General features: G+C 44.3%; 1 protein-coding gene across 2 annotated transcripts in view; it reads right to left on the reverse strand.

Moving 5' to 3' along the window:
- The window catches only part of Nedd9 (neural precursor cell expressed, developmentally down-regulated gene 9), a 177447-nt gene that overhangs the window by 104040 nt on the left and 56024 nt on the right, over positions 1–17383 (reverse strand). For both annotated transcript variants that reach the window (NM_001111324.2, XM_030247179.1), the window contains exon 2: positions 11906–12069. In NM_001111324.2, coding sequence (NP_001104794.1) covers positions 11906–11917 — 12 coding nt within the window. In that variant the 5' untranslated portion in view covers positions 11918–12069. The remainder of the gene's footprint in view (positions 1–11905; positions 12070–17383) is intronic.

A 17383-nucleotide genomic window follows, 5' to 3' on the forward strand; every position in this document is an offset into this window, starting at 1 on the left:
GCCCTGAAATTGGCAAAATAGATTTCATTGTTAGTAGAACTAGCTTCACTGATTTAGAAAAATAGAGGTGCACAATGCTCTGGCCGATCCTCGAACCTGTGTGTCTGCCAATGTTCTGACCAGGTGTGTGCCCATTGCTGCACCTCACTGCCAGGTGTTTGTGATATGGGTTGCTGGGAAAGAGTCGGGAAATCTCACCAGCAATCATAGCCGGGGCCAATCCAGAGTGCTGCACCTTCATTAGACTCTTTCCTTGTTTCCCTCCCATACCCATTTCTTGAGGAATCAATCATTTTAGAATAGACATTGTTTAGATCTGGAAATCCCCTACTCCCCCCTTCTCCTTTCCCCTCTGAGGGCCTATAAAAACTGGGTCCTCTTTCCCCTCGAGGTCAACTCCTCTATCCCTGCGTGGGATATGAGTCATCCCCAGAGCTCTGGCTTTCCCCGAATAAAGCCTCATGTGGTTTGCATCAAGCTTGGTTTATCGTGAGTTCTTGGGTGTCTGCTATTGTCCTGAGGCCTGAGCGAGGGGCTCCTCTCAGTCTTTCAACACCACTTATACACACGTGTGTACGCCATGCGTGTGTGTGTGTGTGTGTGTGTGTCCACACACACACACACACACACACACACACACACAGAGCCAGCATAACTATGTTTCTTTCACACTTATTTCTAGGAAATCCTAAAAATTAAGGAAACAGGTTGCCCATGGAAGGTAGGAGGAGTCAGGAGGTAGGGCTAAAAATGTGTGTAAGGAAACCTGAGGGGCTGAAGGGGTTGTTCATTGTCCAGAGAGAGCCAGTGTCACCGGTGTTGACTGCTACCACTACAAAAGTGGAGCCTTTTGTCCACTTATCTTCGTACATACCCATTATGCTTCAACAGATCTCTCTAAAGAGACCAAGTACTTAATGTTGGCAGACAGGTTTGTATGTGACAATCTGGTATAACTAGGGCTCGGAACCCTTCTAGACTCATAACTAAAGCTTGATTTTTAAATTGATGGATGATACTTTTTGAGGATTTCATATATGAGTATACTGGATATACATCATTTCCACCTTCCCTCTCCTTACTCTAACTCCTCCCATGCCCCTACAATATCCCCTCTCAAATCCATGACTTTGGTTTTTTTGTTTTGTTTTGTTTTGTTTTGTTTTGTTTTGTTTTGTTTTGTTTTTTTGGTTGTGAGCTTAGCCTTTAACAGCTGAGCCATCTCCCTATTGCAATGGCCTACGTTTTAATTGACACCTATTTGTTCCTATTTATGGGGTGGGGTAGTTTGAGGTTTCAGTACAAGTATGCAAATGGGTCGCAGTCCAATCAACATAATGGGCTTGCCCACCTCAAACACTTAGCAGTATGCTTGATCCATCTAAAATCGTCTCTACCAGGTTTTCTTTATCTTTAATTAGTTATAAGATATAGTTCTCTACTGTGCTGTAGACCCTTCTGTTATTCTTCCTCTCTCAGTCTATCAACCATCCTGGCTCCATCTCTCCTCCCTAGACTCTAGCCTTCCAAATCTCTACTGGGCAGAGTTCTACTTTACTTCTGTGAGATCAGCTTCTTTGGCTTGCTCATGAGTGTGAAAGGTGGTGCTGGTATCTCCAGGCCTGCCTTGTTTCACCCCATGCCTGGCTTGTTTCACTTCATACATTATCTTGTTCTATTCCTATGGTTGCCATTGACAGTATTATAAGCATTTCTGCAGTACTGTAATTCCTCTGTGTATGTCAGGGCACATAGCACTCACCATCTCCCTCATCCGCTAACTTTTATGCACTGTCTAATGTATTCCTATCTGAGACTCTATAGTAATCCTTATAACTTACCTTTTCTTGCTTTCACAGCTTTTGCATGAATTCTTACATCTCATGCCCAAGATTCAAGATAGAGTTTGGGTCAGTGACAGACTGGAGAAGGCACAAGGGTAAGACTTAACCACACCTATTACCTAACAGGTGAAAGGGATCATGTAACTCATCTTGGAAACTGATTTTGCAATGAGCTATCACTGTATTTCATACCTCACAGCCACTGCGAGGGAAGAAGGTATGAAAAAACCTGGAAAACATTACTCTGTCAAGGGTATTGCTGCCATTGAAGAAGCTGTCTATGGTGGAGTCACAGATACAGTGGCCTGTTGAAATGGTCTTGGCTATCTCCATCCCCTTAGTGCACAGCCTGTTTCTGACTTGCTATACAGTAACTGTCTAATCCAGACTCTGAAGTCAGCTGTAACATTAGCACAACCTTTGAATGTGATGACGTCAGAATGACCCATGTCTAATGCAGAGGACGGGCTGATGTGTTGCTAAGCAACGTACTGTCTGCTCAGGCAGATTTATCCCTTACTGTGCTGTTGATCCTGAGGCGTACACAACGGCCTGAGATCTGTTAGGCTCATAAAAGAGGTTTGGTTGGCAAGCTTACAAAGGAAGCAGGACCTGGCATTAGAAGAATGATATTAATGTAAGGTAATAAACACAGTTGGTGAGGAGACCAGCATGCTTTGCAGCTCTGGTGACACTTGGCAGAGTCAGAAGAGAGACCTTAAAATCTGACTGCTGGTGATGTACGGCAGTCTAGACCATAGGGTAGATAGATACACAGTGTATCAAAGAACCGTAGCACCAAGACAGTATCTTTCCTAGGCACGTGTGCCTGGGCTCTGCATCTAGGGCCTCTCTGATTCTCACAGTGCTTTTGTGGCGAATTAGCTGTTCAGTCAGCTAATTGACTTTCTACTCATTAACTTGCAACCATATGCATGTCCTTCCCGCTATGCTCCATAATTAAAATTTGAGGCCTTGCCTAACCCTGCCCTTCACCCCCTCGGTCTCTTGACAGGGTCTTACTATGTAGCTGACACTAGCCTTGGAGTCAGAATTCTCCTGTATCATCAGACTGTTGAGCAATGGAGTTAACAGATGCCTGCCAGCAAGCCTGGCTCTACATTCTTCTTCTTTACATCTAGATGGGTGGCTTTTTGGCTTATTCTCATAACTGCATCAAGGTTGTCTCTCCAGCTCCTTTATATTCTGTATAAATATTTTATGAGATTAACTCTGTAATTTCATTGTTTCTAAAGCTCACCTTATCCCTGTCATTTGGGGAAACAGGGGGCCCATTTATTATTATTACTTTTTTAGCAGTCATTCTGAAACCAACAAGATGAATGGGTTTTTCTGAGCATCAATTGGGTATGGCAAAGTCTGAGCTTGACTCTGAGTTTTGAGGTTGGGAGGCATGAGGAGAAGGCAGGTGGCTTGGATATCCTGAAAGAACTTAGAGGTGTATGCACATGCATGTGTGTGCACAGTTAACATGGAAAAATGACAATGAAATAGAAACCTGAAGGGTAAGGTTGGTTGACCTTGAGATTCAGAGGTTTGTTGTGTCTTAATTCTTGATCTGTCATCTAAGAAATAGAATTGTGAAGATATATAAAAATAAAATTGAGAAAGGTACAATAAAGTAATTCTGGTTAATACTATAGAGTTATTTATTTATTTATTTATTTATTTGTAGTAGTATTTGACTTTTGTAGATTTGTCTTGAGAAGGGTTTCACTTGATAGCCCAGGTCAATCTCAAACTCACGGTGATCCACCAGCTTCAGGCTCCTAAGTAATGAAACCACAGGCATGTGATACCACGCCTAGCTCGTTATTTAACTTTATGTTAAGAAATGTACAGGTTGTATTAACCTTTTCAGACAAGTGGCAGATAATATTTTTAATTTATTTTTTCCTCTCTAGCTATTATGGAAGATGTCAGGATGTTAAATAATTTCTCCAAGAGCCTTAAGAGTATGGAGAGTATAGCCAGGTCCTATTATGCATGGGCTCCCAACCCCAGAATTTGTGAAATAAATACAGAGAGATTGTGTGAGACTAGCCTATGACATATATTGTGGAGTCTGTAACACACCCAAATGTAACACACACACACACACACACACACACACACACACTGCATGCATATACATATAACACACACATGCATACACATATTACATACACACATGCATACACATATTAATACACATACACACATGCATACATATATAAGACACACACACACTGCATGCATATACATATAACACACACATGCATACACATATTACATACACACATGCATACACATATTAACACACATACACACATGCATACATATATAAGACACACACACACTGCATGCATATACATATAACACACACATGCATACACATATTAACACACATACACACATGCATACATATAACACACACACACACACACACACACACACACACACACACACACACACACACACACTGAGTAACATACAGGTTTTTGCTAGCCAGGCTAAAGAGCCTACAGTCGTGGGCCGGCGAGATGGTTCAGTAGGTAAAGGCTTTTTATTCCCGAGCCTCATAGCTTGGGTTCTATCTAAGGAACTCGCATAGCTTTGACTCCTGCAAGTTGTCCTCTTCCCACACTTGTGCTGTGACACACCTCCCACCCCGCCAAATAAATACATATAAAAAACAAAGACAAAACAGTGATCCTCTAGATGCACACAATCTCGGATGGTAAGTAAGGATTTGGAAATGTTCTTTAACACCACCTGTAGCCTGGGTCTCTCGGACGTGGAGAAGGAGAGGCGGATATATGGATTTTCACCACACAGGAGGCCTCTCTGCTGATAAGATATCACTCTCCCAGGCCATTCTCAGATTCCACCTTGAGACCCTGGAGGTTCACACCCCTTCCCTTGCTTTTATCTTGCTTTTTAGACGCCTCTGCTTCTTTTCACGTTTTATCTGACTTGAGAATAGCCCTTCCAGACTCATTTGCCCCAAACCACATGATGGTTGCAAGCCAAGCCCTACTTCAGAATGTCTTTCCCATAAGCCCCGTCTCCACCCTTTAAACTTATCTTGAAAGAGTCAAGTTCAAAACACAAGCCTTCGGAGGCAGCAAGGCCTCTGCTCGAAGCATCACATCTATTTTCTGTCTGCTTTCCTCAGCTTTCCTGGCAGTAATTGTACCTCCCCGAGGAAGCAGGATGCATTTCCCATAATTAGAGCTTGCCACTGGCACTTGCTTCCTGGAGCTTGCATCTGTCCAGCTCTCAGACCCACCGGTGCTGCCTGGGAACTGTGGCTTTGGGGTAGAGTAGTCACAGGCTTTCTCAACTTGGAGCCTTAGAGATAAAGATCTGGACTGAAGGGTCAGCCATATTTGGCTCTTTACAAGCACTTATGGATAAGAGTTTGTGCCAGCATGTGAGATGCCCTCTGGAAAACACCGGGTTGAGTCATCTTGGCACCCGCATCTCTGCCTATCTCTCTACCTTTTTTGAGTTGAATTTAGAGCCTTCATCCCTGATATGTCCTCACCTGCTATTTCCTCAACACTACCAGAAGTGAGCAACCCAGAGAAGCCAGAGCCACATGGTGGAAGAAGCTCAGATTTCGCTGACCATGAAAGTCATGTGCTGTCCCACAAGGAGCCACTGGGATTGTAGGGCTTGCTTGTCACAGCAACTTAGCATGGCATTATCCTGACTAATGTCCCTTCCAGCTGTGCTTAGTTAAAGAATGGCACAGTATAGGTCAAAGATAGAAATTAAAAAGGGAGTAAACAGTACTATGTATAAACTAGGTCTAGAAAGATGCTTTCTCTGAGTGAAGCATGAAAACCTGAGAGGTCTAAGGGTAAGAGTAGGAGAGAGTACACATACTGACTTTTAATGTAGCAATGACTCTATGTGTGTCACAATATAGGAGTTAAGTTGGAAGACAGTTTTAAAAGAGAATAGAGACAAAGCATGAAGAATCGATACTGAAAATGTTTGTTACCAATCCAGAGAGATACAGAGTCAACCTTGTTATGAGGAATATAAACCTCAGGGCAAGAGGAGTCACCATCCCCCAGTTTGTGATATACATATAGGACTGGTGAACATAAGGCCATTGGAGAATTCTCAGTAAGCACAGGATTTTTGTTGTACTGCTTTTAGGATTTTTTTAAAGATATATTATTTCTTTATTCTCTCTCTCTCTCTCTCTCTCTCTCTCTCTCTCTCTCTCTCTCTGTGTGTGTGTGTGTGTGTGTGTGTGTGTGTTTTACATGCACATATGTCTGTACACTACGTAGTTTGTAGTACCCTCGGAAGTCAGAGAAGGCATCAGGTTGACTAGACCAGGCATTTCTAGGTCATTGTGAGCTCCCACATAGGTGCTGGGAACTGAACCATGGTCCTTTGGAAGAGCAGTCAGTACTCTCAACTGCTGAACCCTCTGGGATCTTTCTCATCATGTGGAAAATGCCTTAGGCCTGGGTGGATATTGAGAGGTCGGGGAAAGTCGGCTACGTAAGTTTGTTCTACACGGTTTCTTTCTTGCTGTATTTTGACTGAGTAAAAGAACCATTTTTCAAGAAATCCCTAAAGCTTCAGGTTTTAGAGTAATTGAGGCTCATTTGTGGGGAGAGGAAGCCACAGATGACACTGCAAACCCTCATGAGCTGGGGCTAAATCAGGGGGAGTGTTTAGGAGAAAGGGAAAGTTCACTGGCACGTCAGGGTCACTTGCTGCTGCACCATAGACTCTGTTGCCTTCCCTGGACCTTGGTCTGTCTTGCTGATGGCAAATTGCCACAGCTGGACTTTGTAGGCCATAATGAGCCCTAGAAACCCTTCAGCAAATGCCACCCGAGAAGAGAATGAAGCCTTGGTCCAGTTGTGCCTCTTTCCAGGCTACCTTAACACCTGCGAGGCACTCCATTCCTAAATGTGCTTCTTATTCCCCAGACAAGCTCACGGGACTCCACATGCTTAAATAAAATGCCTGTCTGTGCTAAACTGCTTTTCATGGCTGACTTACACCTCAGTAAAACTAGAGGACCAGAAGGAGAATTTAGTTTCATTCTGTACCTTGCACGGCCAGTGCATGATTTAGTTTCGGAAGACAGGATATTTGTGCAAGAGGAAGAAGTCTTCAAGATGCGCTGTGATGTGCACCTATCTGCACTCACTGACAACAAGGGCAGCAGGACCATCTGCAGGCATCTTCTCAGTATGGAACTAACAGAGCCTAGATATGTAGTATGGGGATCAAGATTAGTACCCATGGCCTCAGTTAGAAGGCCTTCAGATTGTCTGCATGTTAGCAAACAACACTGAAGTTGCTAAAATGGTCCATTCCTAGGCCCCACCCAGGATGCTGTGAATGAGAGTCACTGAGAATGGGTAGTATCTGCAGGTCTGTGTCTCAGCCATCTTTTCTGGTGACTCTGAGTACCTAAGACATGTGAAATGTTCTCCCTCAAGTGAGAAGGCGAAGCCTCCATTTCTGCTTCAGCTGCAGCCAATAGCGGCCCAGGGGCTTTTTGAGACAGAGGGGGAGAGCATGGATGAATGCTTCTTAGGTGTCTTTTGGGGTCAAGTATCCTTTTTGAATTAAAATTGTCAAGGTCCTATAAAATTAGGTTGATTTTCATTTGCCCAGGAGAAACCCAAAGATTAAAGGGAGCTGGAGAGTAACTATTACTAGCTAGCATTTCCGAATCCCTCAAAGGATGCCAGAGTAGTTATATTTTACATAGTTATAGTTTTAAAGGATTAAAGAACATGTGTACAAGTCACCTCTGCGCTGTATGCAGGGGTGGGGCAGTCAACAAGGTTAAACATCGGTGGCTACACTTTTTCATTTATAAGAGTTGTCAACAAAACCAAGAGGAGTATGGGATGAGAAGCAGTAATCCCTATGCTATTTTAAAGTACGTAGTTTTGGGGGGGGGGTGCTGATTGGTTTATTTATTTATTTATTTATTTATTTATTGTTTTTGCTTTTCTGGAGCAGGGGGGCTATTCTGTCTTATTGTCCTTCTCTCTGTCAGAGTCAGGTGGGCAGCCTGACCCAGGATGGAGATGTTGGAAACAAGCATGCTTGGGTCTAGAGAAGAAAGGTTGTAAGCCAGCTTTATACAGGGCAGAACAGCATGTGACAACATTTCAACATTATCCACGCCCAGACATTTGAGTCTCTGTGGTCAGAGTGAGTGGAGACCCAGGACTGCTTGGATTTGTGAGACTGGCAAACGTGGGGAGCAGAGAAAGCTCAGAGAGAAAAGATTTGTTTAGGTCGTTCACTTGGACAGTGGCAGAAGTTGTTACAATCTGCAAGAATTTGGGAATCAAGCATGCCATGTTTTGGCCACTGAGCTATATATATGGGTGCCAAAGTATCTGTAGTTAGACAGCGAGGCTTTAATGTGCTCTCCGAGTCTGAGGAGGGAAAGAGACTGAGAAGGCAGGTGAGCCAAGCTCCAAGATCCCGAGAGAACGGTGGGGAGGGAGCCAGGAACAGATCAAGGATATGATGGGGGAGGTTTAGGGAATAAGATCGGAAACAGAAAACTCGCCAGAGGGAGGCTTCCAATATAGGGACAGGGGTAGGCGTCTTTTCCAAGAGATGCCCCAGTCACAGTGGAGAAGCATATAGCAGCCTTCTCCCAGACAATGAGAAATAGAGCCTTTCCACATGGCGGGTACCCAGGGGCTTTTAGTAGGTTCCGAGAGCCAGAGATGCCAAGAGCATACTTCCCGAGAGGACGAGGAGAGATGCATGACTAGAGCAGGTGGAAGAGAAGCAGCTGAGGAGGCTCGGACTCTGACATTTGGAGTTGAAGATGGTGGGTGGCTGAAGGCAGTGGAAACAAACGGTCTGTACCGTATGAGTCAAGTCAGCAACTTAGTTTGGTTATAAGGGGCTGGGCCCTCCCAAAGGGATCAATGTTTACCTCTCCTGGGTTTTGGCAACAGATCATGTGAGGGGGAATAGTAAAGAACTGCCAAAATGACTGCTCCATATGGTTAAGATTTGTATTGGAAATACGAGCGAGAACTACCAGAGGCATCTGGATGAGTCCAAAACAGACAAAGTAAACTGACCATGGCTGGGGCTATGGAAACAGGAAAGGAGAGAATAGTAGAGATAGTGAGATAGCAGGAAGAGAGAGAGAGGCAGGGGGGAAGAAGAAGTGGGAATAAGAGATAGATAGATAGATAGATAGATAGATAGATAGATAGATGATGGATAGATAGATGATAGATAGACAGATAAATGATAGATGATATATAGATGATGGATGGATAGATGATAGATGATAGGTAGGTAGATGATAGGTAGATAGATAGATAGATAGATAGATAGAAAGGAAGGAAGGAAGAAAGAAATGTGAATAGCTGGGTTATAAGAGGAATGAGCAGCTGTGGGGAGGAAAGGCCATAAGCTGGAGGGAGTTTCGGGTAAGGAGGTGAGAAGGGCCAGGATATTAGCATGACCTTTGACATGTGTCACAGGGAGGTACTTGTGGTACTGAGAGAGGCTGCAGGCTAGCACAGGCTTTGATGTGCCTATAGGTGCCATGTTTCTTGTGCCAGAGCTGAGTATAAAAATGACTCTGTGTGGCTGCTGGGAACTGATTTCACAAGTTGTTGGGAAACGGTGGCTTTTCTCTAACTGCCAGACATTCTATAGTCCATTTTGAGCTCATTTCTGGATATATGGGCTGCCCCTTGGAGTTTGGGGAGCTGAAGTTTCCTTTGGACACCACATCCATCACACACCCTCTTAACCAGACATAAGTATACAGAGGACATGTTGACCTTGGCTCTGCACTGAACTTGTATCTACTAGGGAAGAAGGGACAGTGTCCACGGACTATTTTTGTCTCTGTGAAGTATGATCTAGCTTTGTCTTCAGATTAACCGCAGCTCGCCTTTCCAATGGTCGGCTTCCTGCCTTCCTCTGAGGCCACAGCGGATGAATGCCAACGAAAGCAGTTTGCAGTTTACAGGCCTTCAGAGCCAGCCTCCTTGTCTTCGCCAGGTGTGCCTGGGTAAATGTTTAACTACCAGCTCTCTGAAAACAAACCAAAATCAAACAAGGCTGGGCTGCAAAGGGTGCCTAGCCCTTCTGCAGCCCTCAGATAGTCCTGCAGGTGCGGCGTGACCTCTCCGTTGCTTGCTGATGTCATAGTGGATCAATGACTTCTGGGCCTGCTTTCCTTTACTGGGTGTTTTTGAAGGAAGCTTGGTTGTGAGAGTGTTTATGACTTCAACAGAGCTTTTCCCAAAAGACAATCCTGGCTAAACATGCCCCTGAGGTGTTCTCAACTCCTGCTCATTCTCAACTTCAGCATGAATGACGACTTAAAGCTGAGACAATTCTGTGTCTGGGAATCTTCCCTGTTGCTGCCGGAAGTCTCGACTTTATCTTAAAACACCAAGGTGGTATGAAAATTCAAGTGTTTTTTAATGACTTCCTGGGCAGTCTTTTCATTGATGGTAAAAGCTACCTTACAGCCTCTTCTTCTGCAAGCAGAAGCGGCCTGTCTGCTTGCTGTGGCTGCTCAGATGGTTTCTCTTCGTCTGTAGTTGGTGCTTCTCTGTGTGACACAGAAAGCAGCTGTCTGGTGTCCAAGAACTAACTTTTCCTTTAAAGTGCAAGGCTTTAAGTATTTTATTTTCAGCCTTTAACTCATCTTCCCAGAGCCATCTTCTAAGGTCTGAGACAGGGGACCAAAGAGGCCAAGCAGCTAGCTCTTGGCTGACATGACTAAGTAAGAGAGTGAGGTCCAACGCAGATCCCGGACCCCCAGTCCCCAGTGTCACCACACCATGTTGTGATTCCTGCCTCCTTCAGGAGTCAATTCACAGGTGCAGTCCACAGGAGCTTTGTATTTGTTTTTAAGAGTCTCTAGGATTCCATATTTAGATAGATGAACTGATTTTCATGTGTGCATGTAGTGGTGGTGGTGGTGGTGGCGTGGGTGTGTGTGAGATGTATGTGGTGGTGGTATGTATGTGTGTATGTTTCTGTGTGGTGTGTTGTGTGTGTAAGGTATGGTATATGATGTATGTGTTGTGTATGTGTGTGTGAATGGTGGATGTGGTGATGGTGTATGTGTTTGTATGTGTATGTATATCTCTCTGTGTGTGGTGTGTTGTGTGTGTGGTGTAGTATATGATGTGTGTGTGTGTGTGTGTGTGTGGTGTGTATGTGGTAAAGTGTGTGTCTGTGCGGTGTGGTGTGCATGAGTGTGTGCATGTTGTGTGGGTATGAGTGTATGTTGCTCTGTATGTGTGGTATACTGTGTGTGTGTGGGTGTATGTGGTGTTTTTGTAGTGTGTATGTGGTGTTAGTGGTGTGGGGGTATGTGTCTGTGTGGTGTGGGGTGTGTGTGTCTGTCTGTCTGTCTGTGTGGCATTGCTTGGGACTGAATCAAGGGCTTCCCTCATGTATGGCAAGCATTCTACCACTGAACTTCCACTCCAGTCCTCTTTTTACTTTGAAGCAGTCTTGCTAAGTTTCCTTAGCTGGCCTTGAACACATTCTGTGGCCCAGGTAGGTCTTGACCCCCTGCCTCAGCCTTCCAGTTAGTTTCATAGGAACAGCTGATCATTTTAATTTGAACTACCCTAGAGGAAGTTCATTTTCTTGTGGAGCACTTTAATATGCATGGAGTTATCCAAATGATCAGCACAGGAAAGCACACACACACACACACACACACACACACACACACACAACACAGACCACCTCTTTGAATAGGTCTGGAGACTTCCAGGTTTGCCCAAGCACCTGCTCTCCTATGTCCCACTTGTATCCAGATGACAGCAACAAAGACTTCTGGTTGGAAGAAAATTCCATGTGCACAGCAGCCTATCTATATGAAAAAACCGCCCACCAGAGCAACATCTGATGTCCTATAATTAATGTTTTCTCTCCAGATATCAATTCCAGGCTTGGCACATCATTCGTCACACGGTGTGAGAGGAATAGATCCCTGTGACACTAGAGAAAAAGACAATCACAAAATTGTGTTTTCTGTCAGGACTCACCCTCGCCCACATTTTCTCTTGAGGAGCGTTGGCACTCTGGATCTCCAGGACAGTCCCAGGGCTGCAGTCTGCTGGCCTGTTTCCTCCTTGTCATATCTCCCCATGAACAACTCTGCCGTGCTTCTCCGCCAGCGTCTGGTGCTGGAGACTCACACTTCACTAGCCTTGAAGACACAAGTTAGAAATGCAAAAACATGTAAAACTCTGGAATGGGTCGAGACATTTCTGTCATTTGAAGGGTCACATCACAGATGTCAGGGGAAGTTAAATCCACAGCACAGTGAATGGAATCCACCACTCATTTATTCATGTATGCACAAAGCCATAGCAAGTTCTTGCTATATCTACTTAAATGTCAAAGATACATATAACTCGGTCCTGCCCTTAGGCAGCTCACAGTCTAGTTGTGCAAAGTGAGTTGTGTAGTGATAGGTACCTTGGCCACATATGCAGTATGCCAAGAGAGAACAAAAGAAGAAAGAAGATGGAAATTAGGTGTGGCTTGAGTAGTAGGCACATTATAAGTTTTCTCATCAAGGGCTCTACGCCATCTATAATCCAGGGCTTTAGACTTGCTTTCCGCTCTTTCACACCTTCCTCCTCATCTTGCGATCCTCCTTTAAACCAACTTAGCATATTTCTGTGTTTATCTATTTGAAGCCACCCCCAGTTCCTGTTTTACCTGTTGCTAGTAGCTTGCAAGGATCACTCAAGCCATGTGTTTTTCATATTTCCCTCACAAAGAGGGAAAAGCAATATTTTGGAAATGTGGTTTTTAAAATAGCTGAGATGCAAAGCTTGAATTTTATTTTATTATTTTTTTTATTTGGAAGAATGAACTGGGCATTCAGAGGGCTGGTGCTGGCCAATACTTCACTTTTTTTCTCTCATTTCCTCACAGCTGTAGGTATCAGTTTTAATTTGTGTGTGTGTGTGTCTGTCTGTCTGTCTCTGTGTGTGTCTCACACACACTCTCTGTCTCTCTCTCTCTGTTTGTATTTATGGAAAATATTAAAAAGAGGTTCCCCTGTCAAGAACAAAATCAAAATGAAGTAGGCGTTAGAGCAGAAAGTTGAGGAGGAATGGGTCTGGCACACAGTAGTTGGTAAGCCAACTTTCTCCTAACCCCACCCAGCTTCTCGAAGGAGGAAGACAAGCTTTCCAATCCAAGCAGAGGGCAATGGGAGTTGGTCCCTACTGCTTCTCCATGGGTGGGAACAGCCTCCTGTAATTTTGGATTTCTTAGCACAGTATTTTCTCGTCTTGGCGAGGAGGTGGGGAGGGAATTTTCCTCTGAGACACTTGCAAGGCAAGGGGACAAGAGCCCATGACTCCTGTGTTCTGCAGACCCCATGCATGATCAACCAAGCTTCTCTACCCCAAGGGAGCTGATACCCAGCGGGGAGTTGCAGGTAGGTTCCCAGCATCCTGTTCATTCCCCTGTAGATCCTCACATCTGCAAGGACTTCAACTGCCAAACTGTGTTTACAAGGCAATCATTTAGGGTTGAGCTGTGCTTGGGGGAAGTCATAGTATACAGTGCTAGGAATTATATAATTATATTTGTATGTGTAGGGGTGTGTGTGTGTGTGTGTGTGTGTGTAAATGCAAAATACATATGTCGATACAGAACAAAAGTAGAGCTTCCTAAATTGTAAGAAACATACTTGACACCCAAATGAAGGCATGCAGTGATGCTGGCACTCTGGGTGTTTAAAATGAAATCCCCCCTGCACGTACTTTTAAAATTCTCCTTCTAGCACTGGAGATTAAACCTTGGGCCTCGTGCATTCTAGGGGAATGTTTTACAAATACGTCCTATTTCCAGTCATCTTTCCTTCTTTCTGAATCAGTCCTCACTAAGTTCCTAGGGCTTGCTGGCCTGGAGCTTATTGTCTGTCTCCCTCAGCCCCAGGCCCAGCTGAGACTGTAGCCACGTACGACTAGGTTCTCTGCTGTCTTTTCTTTACACTTAAAAGGCAGTGCTGCCCTTACGTCCAGGCCAGGATGACTCTGGATAGGGTCTTAGGGTTTGGATTCTGAATTTCTTCTAGCACTTTCTGAATGAGTCTGTGGCCAAGAGGTAGTGTCAATGTATTGATCATGCTTTCTCTTAAAGACCATGTGCGGAGTAATAGGACATTAGTCATTCCAGCGCAGTGATCCTCGCCTACTTCCAGCTCTTTACCACTGGCTCACCTTCCTGGGGCAGAGGGTTATAAGGTAAAAGTAGACTAGAGGGCTGGGAGGTGCATGGCCAGGGTACCAAAGCTCTTGAAACATGGGATGGAAGGCTCGGATGGGAGGCTGGACCGGGGACCATTGGTGTTACATAGTCCAATGTGAGGCTGCAACTGCCCCAATAGTCCTGAAGCCAGAGAGAAGTTTTATTTACTAGCTTCTTGGTGTAAGCTATAGTTCTTAAATATATAGGACTATAATGTGTACTCTTATCTTAAACACCTCATTTTTGGGGAGTGGAGGGATGTTCCAGATTTATTATTGGAAAAAAATGCACTATCTTGTGTGATTTTATTTTCTAGTTTCCAACAATGTCTGTCAGAAACATACACACACACACACACACATACACACACATGCATGCATGCAACACATACATCAAATGCACATAAGCACAGTGAAAGTGGAAAGGGAAACTAATTACATATAATAACTGTCACAAATCTTGTATCTACACATAAACAAAATAGTATCAAAAATAAACTGTTGGGTCCCCAGTTTCTCTCAGTAGTAGGACCCACTGAAAGCTATCTCTCCCAGCTTGAGGTCTCTTCCCTGCCTTTCTCTTTGTGTAGTTGGCAGAAACAGACCACACATCACATGGATCGGGTTGATGAGATTCATTGATGCTATTTCTGATGGCTATAGCTCGTACCTGCCTTTGTTGTATGTGTTATTCTAGTGTGCGCACACAGCAGCTGTGTCTGTCCACGTTGCTTCTGATACACAGTGAAATCTTCTCTAGTGCTTCGCCATTTTGCATTGCACTTGGAGGCCTATTTGTATTGTGCAAAAACCGAGAGATAGATGCACTAGCTACATGATCTATGCGTACATTTTTAACTTTAATGTGAATGTTTTCCAGGACAGTGCATGTTCCTGCCAGCATGGGATGGTATTTATATCGGCATATATTTCTTTTTAGCTTTAGTCACTTTGTACTGGGAATAACTATAGTATGTCATCATTCCTTTTTCTGAAAAGTTTCTAGGCTCCTCATTCATTTCCAGATACACTCTGTACACACTGTGATTGGAATAACTAGGAGTCACAGAGTTACTGCTCATAGTGTCCGTGTGATATGAAATAGCAATGACCGTATTTATGCTAATAGCCATGGCTATTTGAAGAATGGCAGTCAAGGGAAGATGTAGAGTTTTGGAAGATCCAGGGGATAAAGTCCGAGCTCTAATTCAGCTGGTACTGTGATTTTTAAGGTACCACAGAGCATAGCACATGGATCTAGGGGATAAGCCACTGTGCAGATAAGCAGAGGACTGGTGCAGACTTGAATGTTAAATGCTCCCCAAAGGTTCCCATAGAAGGGCTTGGTTCCCAATGCTGTGCTACTGGGAGAGAGGGGGGAACCTCTGGAAGGTGAGGGCAGCTTATGGGAGGTCCTTAAGTTATTGGGAGTGCTCTAGAGGGGGATTGTGGTAACCTTCCTTGCTGCTCGCTGGCTAGAGATGTGAGCGCTTACTCCAACCCAATTCTGGTTGTGATGTGCACCCTCACCAAGTCAGTGGGGCTCTTTGGGGAATTGCAGGCTGGTCTCCAGTTGAGCTGACTGATCTTAGACTCTGTACTCTACAACTGTGAGGTAAATAGACCCTCTTGTCTTTATAAACACCCTGCCTCATGCATCTCACTGTAGAAGCATGAACCCGACATACTCTGTAGCTATGTGCCAATCCTAGAGCATCATGATAATTGTGATCACACTGGGCTGGGGAGGAGAAAGACAAAAGGAATTGTTATCCACTGCCGATGGAACACAAACTAGTCTCTCCACCATGGAAATAAGTATGGAGGTGTCTATTGCTCTGATAAAATACCATGACCTATAGCAGCATGAGGAAGGAAGGGTGTGTTTGGTTTATACTTCCATGTCACAGTCTGACACTGAGGGAAATCAGGGCAGGAACTCAAGGCAGGAACCTGGAGGCAAGGACTGAAGCAGAAACCATGGGAGAATATATGGCTCTCTATGGCTTACTCATCCTGCTCTCTGATACAGCCCAGGACCAACTGCCTAGGGAGTAGGCACCACCCACCGTGGACTTGACTCCCACATCTCTCACTTGTGCTTTTTAGATTTCATATAAACACATACAAACCTGCATGTGCATGTGTCCTGACAGTAGAAGCAAACTGTTTAAAGGACCAAGGGAAGTAATTGGGAGAGGGGATGCAAAAGGGAAGGGTGGGGAGTGTGGATGAATATAATTAAAATACAATTATCTGCCAGAAAAAGAGAGAGAGAGAGAGAGAGAGAGAGAGAGAGAGAGAGAGAGAGAGGAAAGGAAGGAAGGAAGGAAGGAAGGAAGGAAGGAAGGAAGGAAGGAAGGAAGGAAATGGAAAAGAAGAAAAGAGAAAGGAAAGGAAAGGAAAGGAAAGGAAAGGAAAGGAAAGGAAAGGAAAGGAAAGGAAAGGAAAGGAAAGGAAAGGAAAGGGAAGGGAAGGAAAGGAAAATCTGTTTTCAAGCCTCTATCTGGATATGTAATTGTTGAAATACTAGCAAAAGTATCTTTAGCCAAGAGTCCCTCTCTTTCTCGCTCTTTCCAATCCTGTTGTATCATGGGACATTCCCAGTTGAACATCATAAATCGAATGCAGCTCTCTGCTTGACCTGCCTTTAAAGAATTGGTACTATGAGGAAATAAAGACAGACCTTTGCCACATTTACATCAAAGATGTCCGGAAAGACCATCATCTGGGAGTCAGTAGTGCCCCCCCCCCCCCCAGGAAAGGAGGAAGAATCGGCTCCCAAAGCTCCCCACTGTACCTAACACTGGCCCTTTGAACCATAGATGGACTGACTTCTCTTCCTTAGCAATTTCATCTCCCAGGGCTAGGGAGCCCTGCTAAGGTTTTGCCTGCCAGCTGATGATGGAGTCTTTCTAATATGTTGGGATTTGCAGTTTATTTTGGTAGGTAACTAAGAGAGAAAGACAGAGATAATTATCCCCATCGTAAAACAGTCCATCAGCCACCTGCATGCAGAGCAGAAAGTCAAGTCTTTTGTTGCTCTTTGGCAGGGAAGATCCCTGTACAGCACTCTCTTGGGTCTCATTCAGTGCTCTAACCTAGTTACCTGTGGAAGTTTCCCAGTTCTGCTATAATTTTTTCCATTTATATAAAAATAATAAATAAATACCAGGGATCTTGTCAGGTCACGCCAAAGGAGAATTTGTTGAGGATTTAGTATTCTAATGCATTGGACATACTTGAATTTGG

This window comes from Mus musculus, chromosome 13, assembly GCF_000001635.26.
Source record: "Mus musculus strain C57BL/6J chromosome 13, GRCm38.p6 C57BL/6J".
Lineage (NCBI taxonomy): Eukaryota > Metazoa > Chordata > Mammalia > Rodentia > Muridae > Mus > Mus musculus.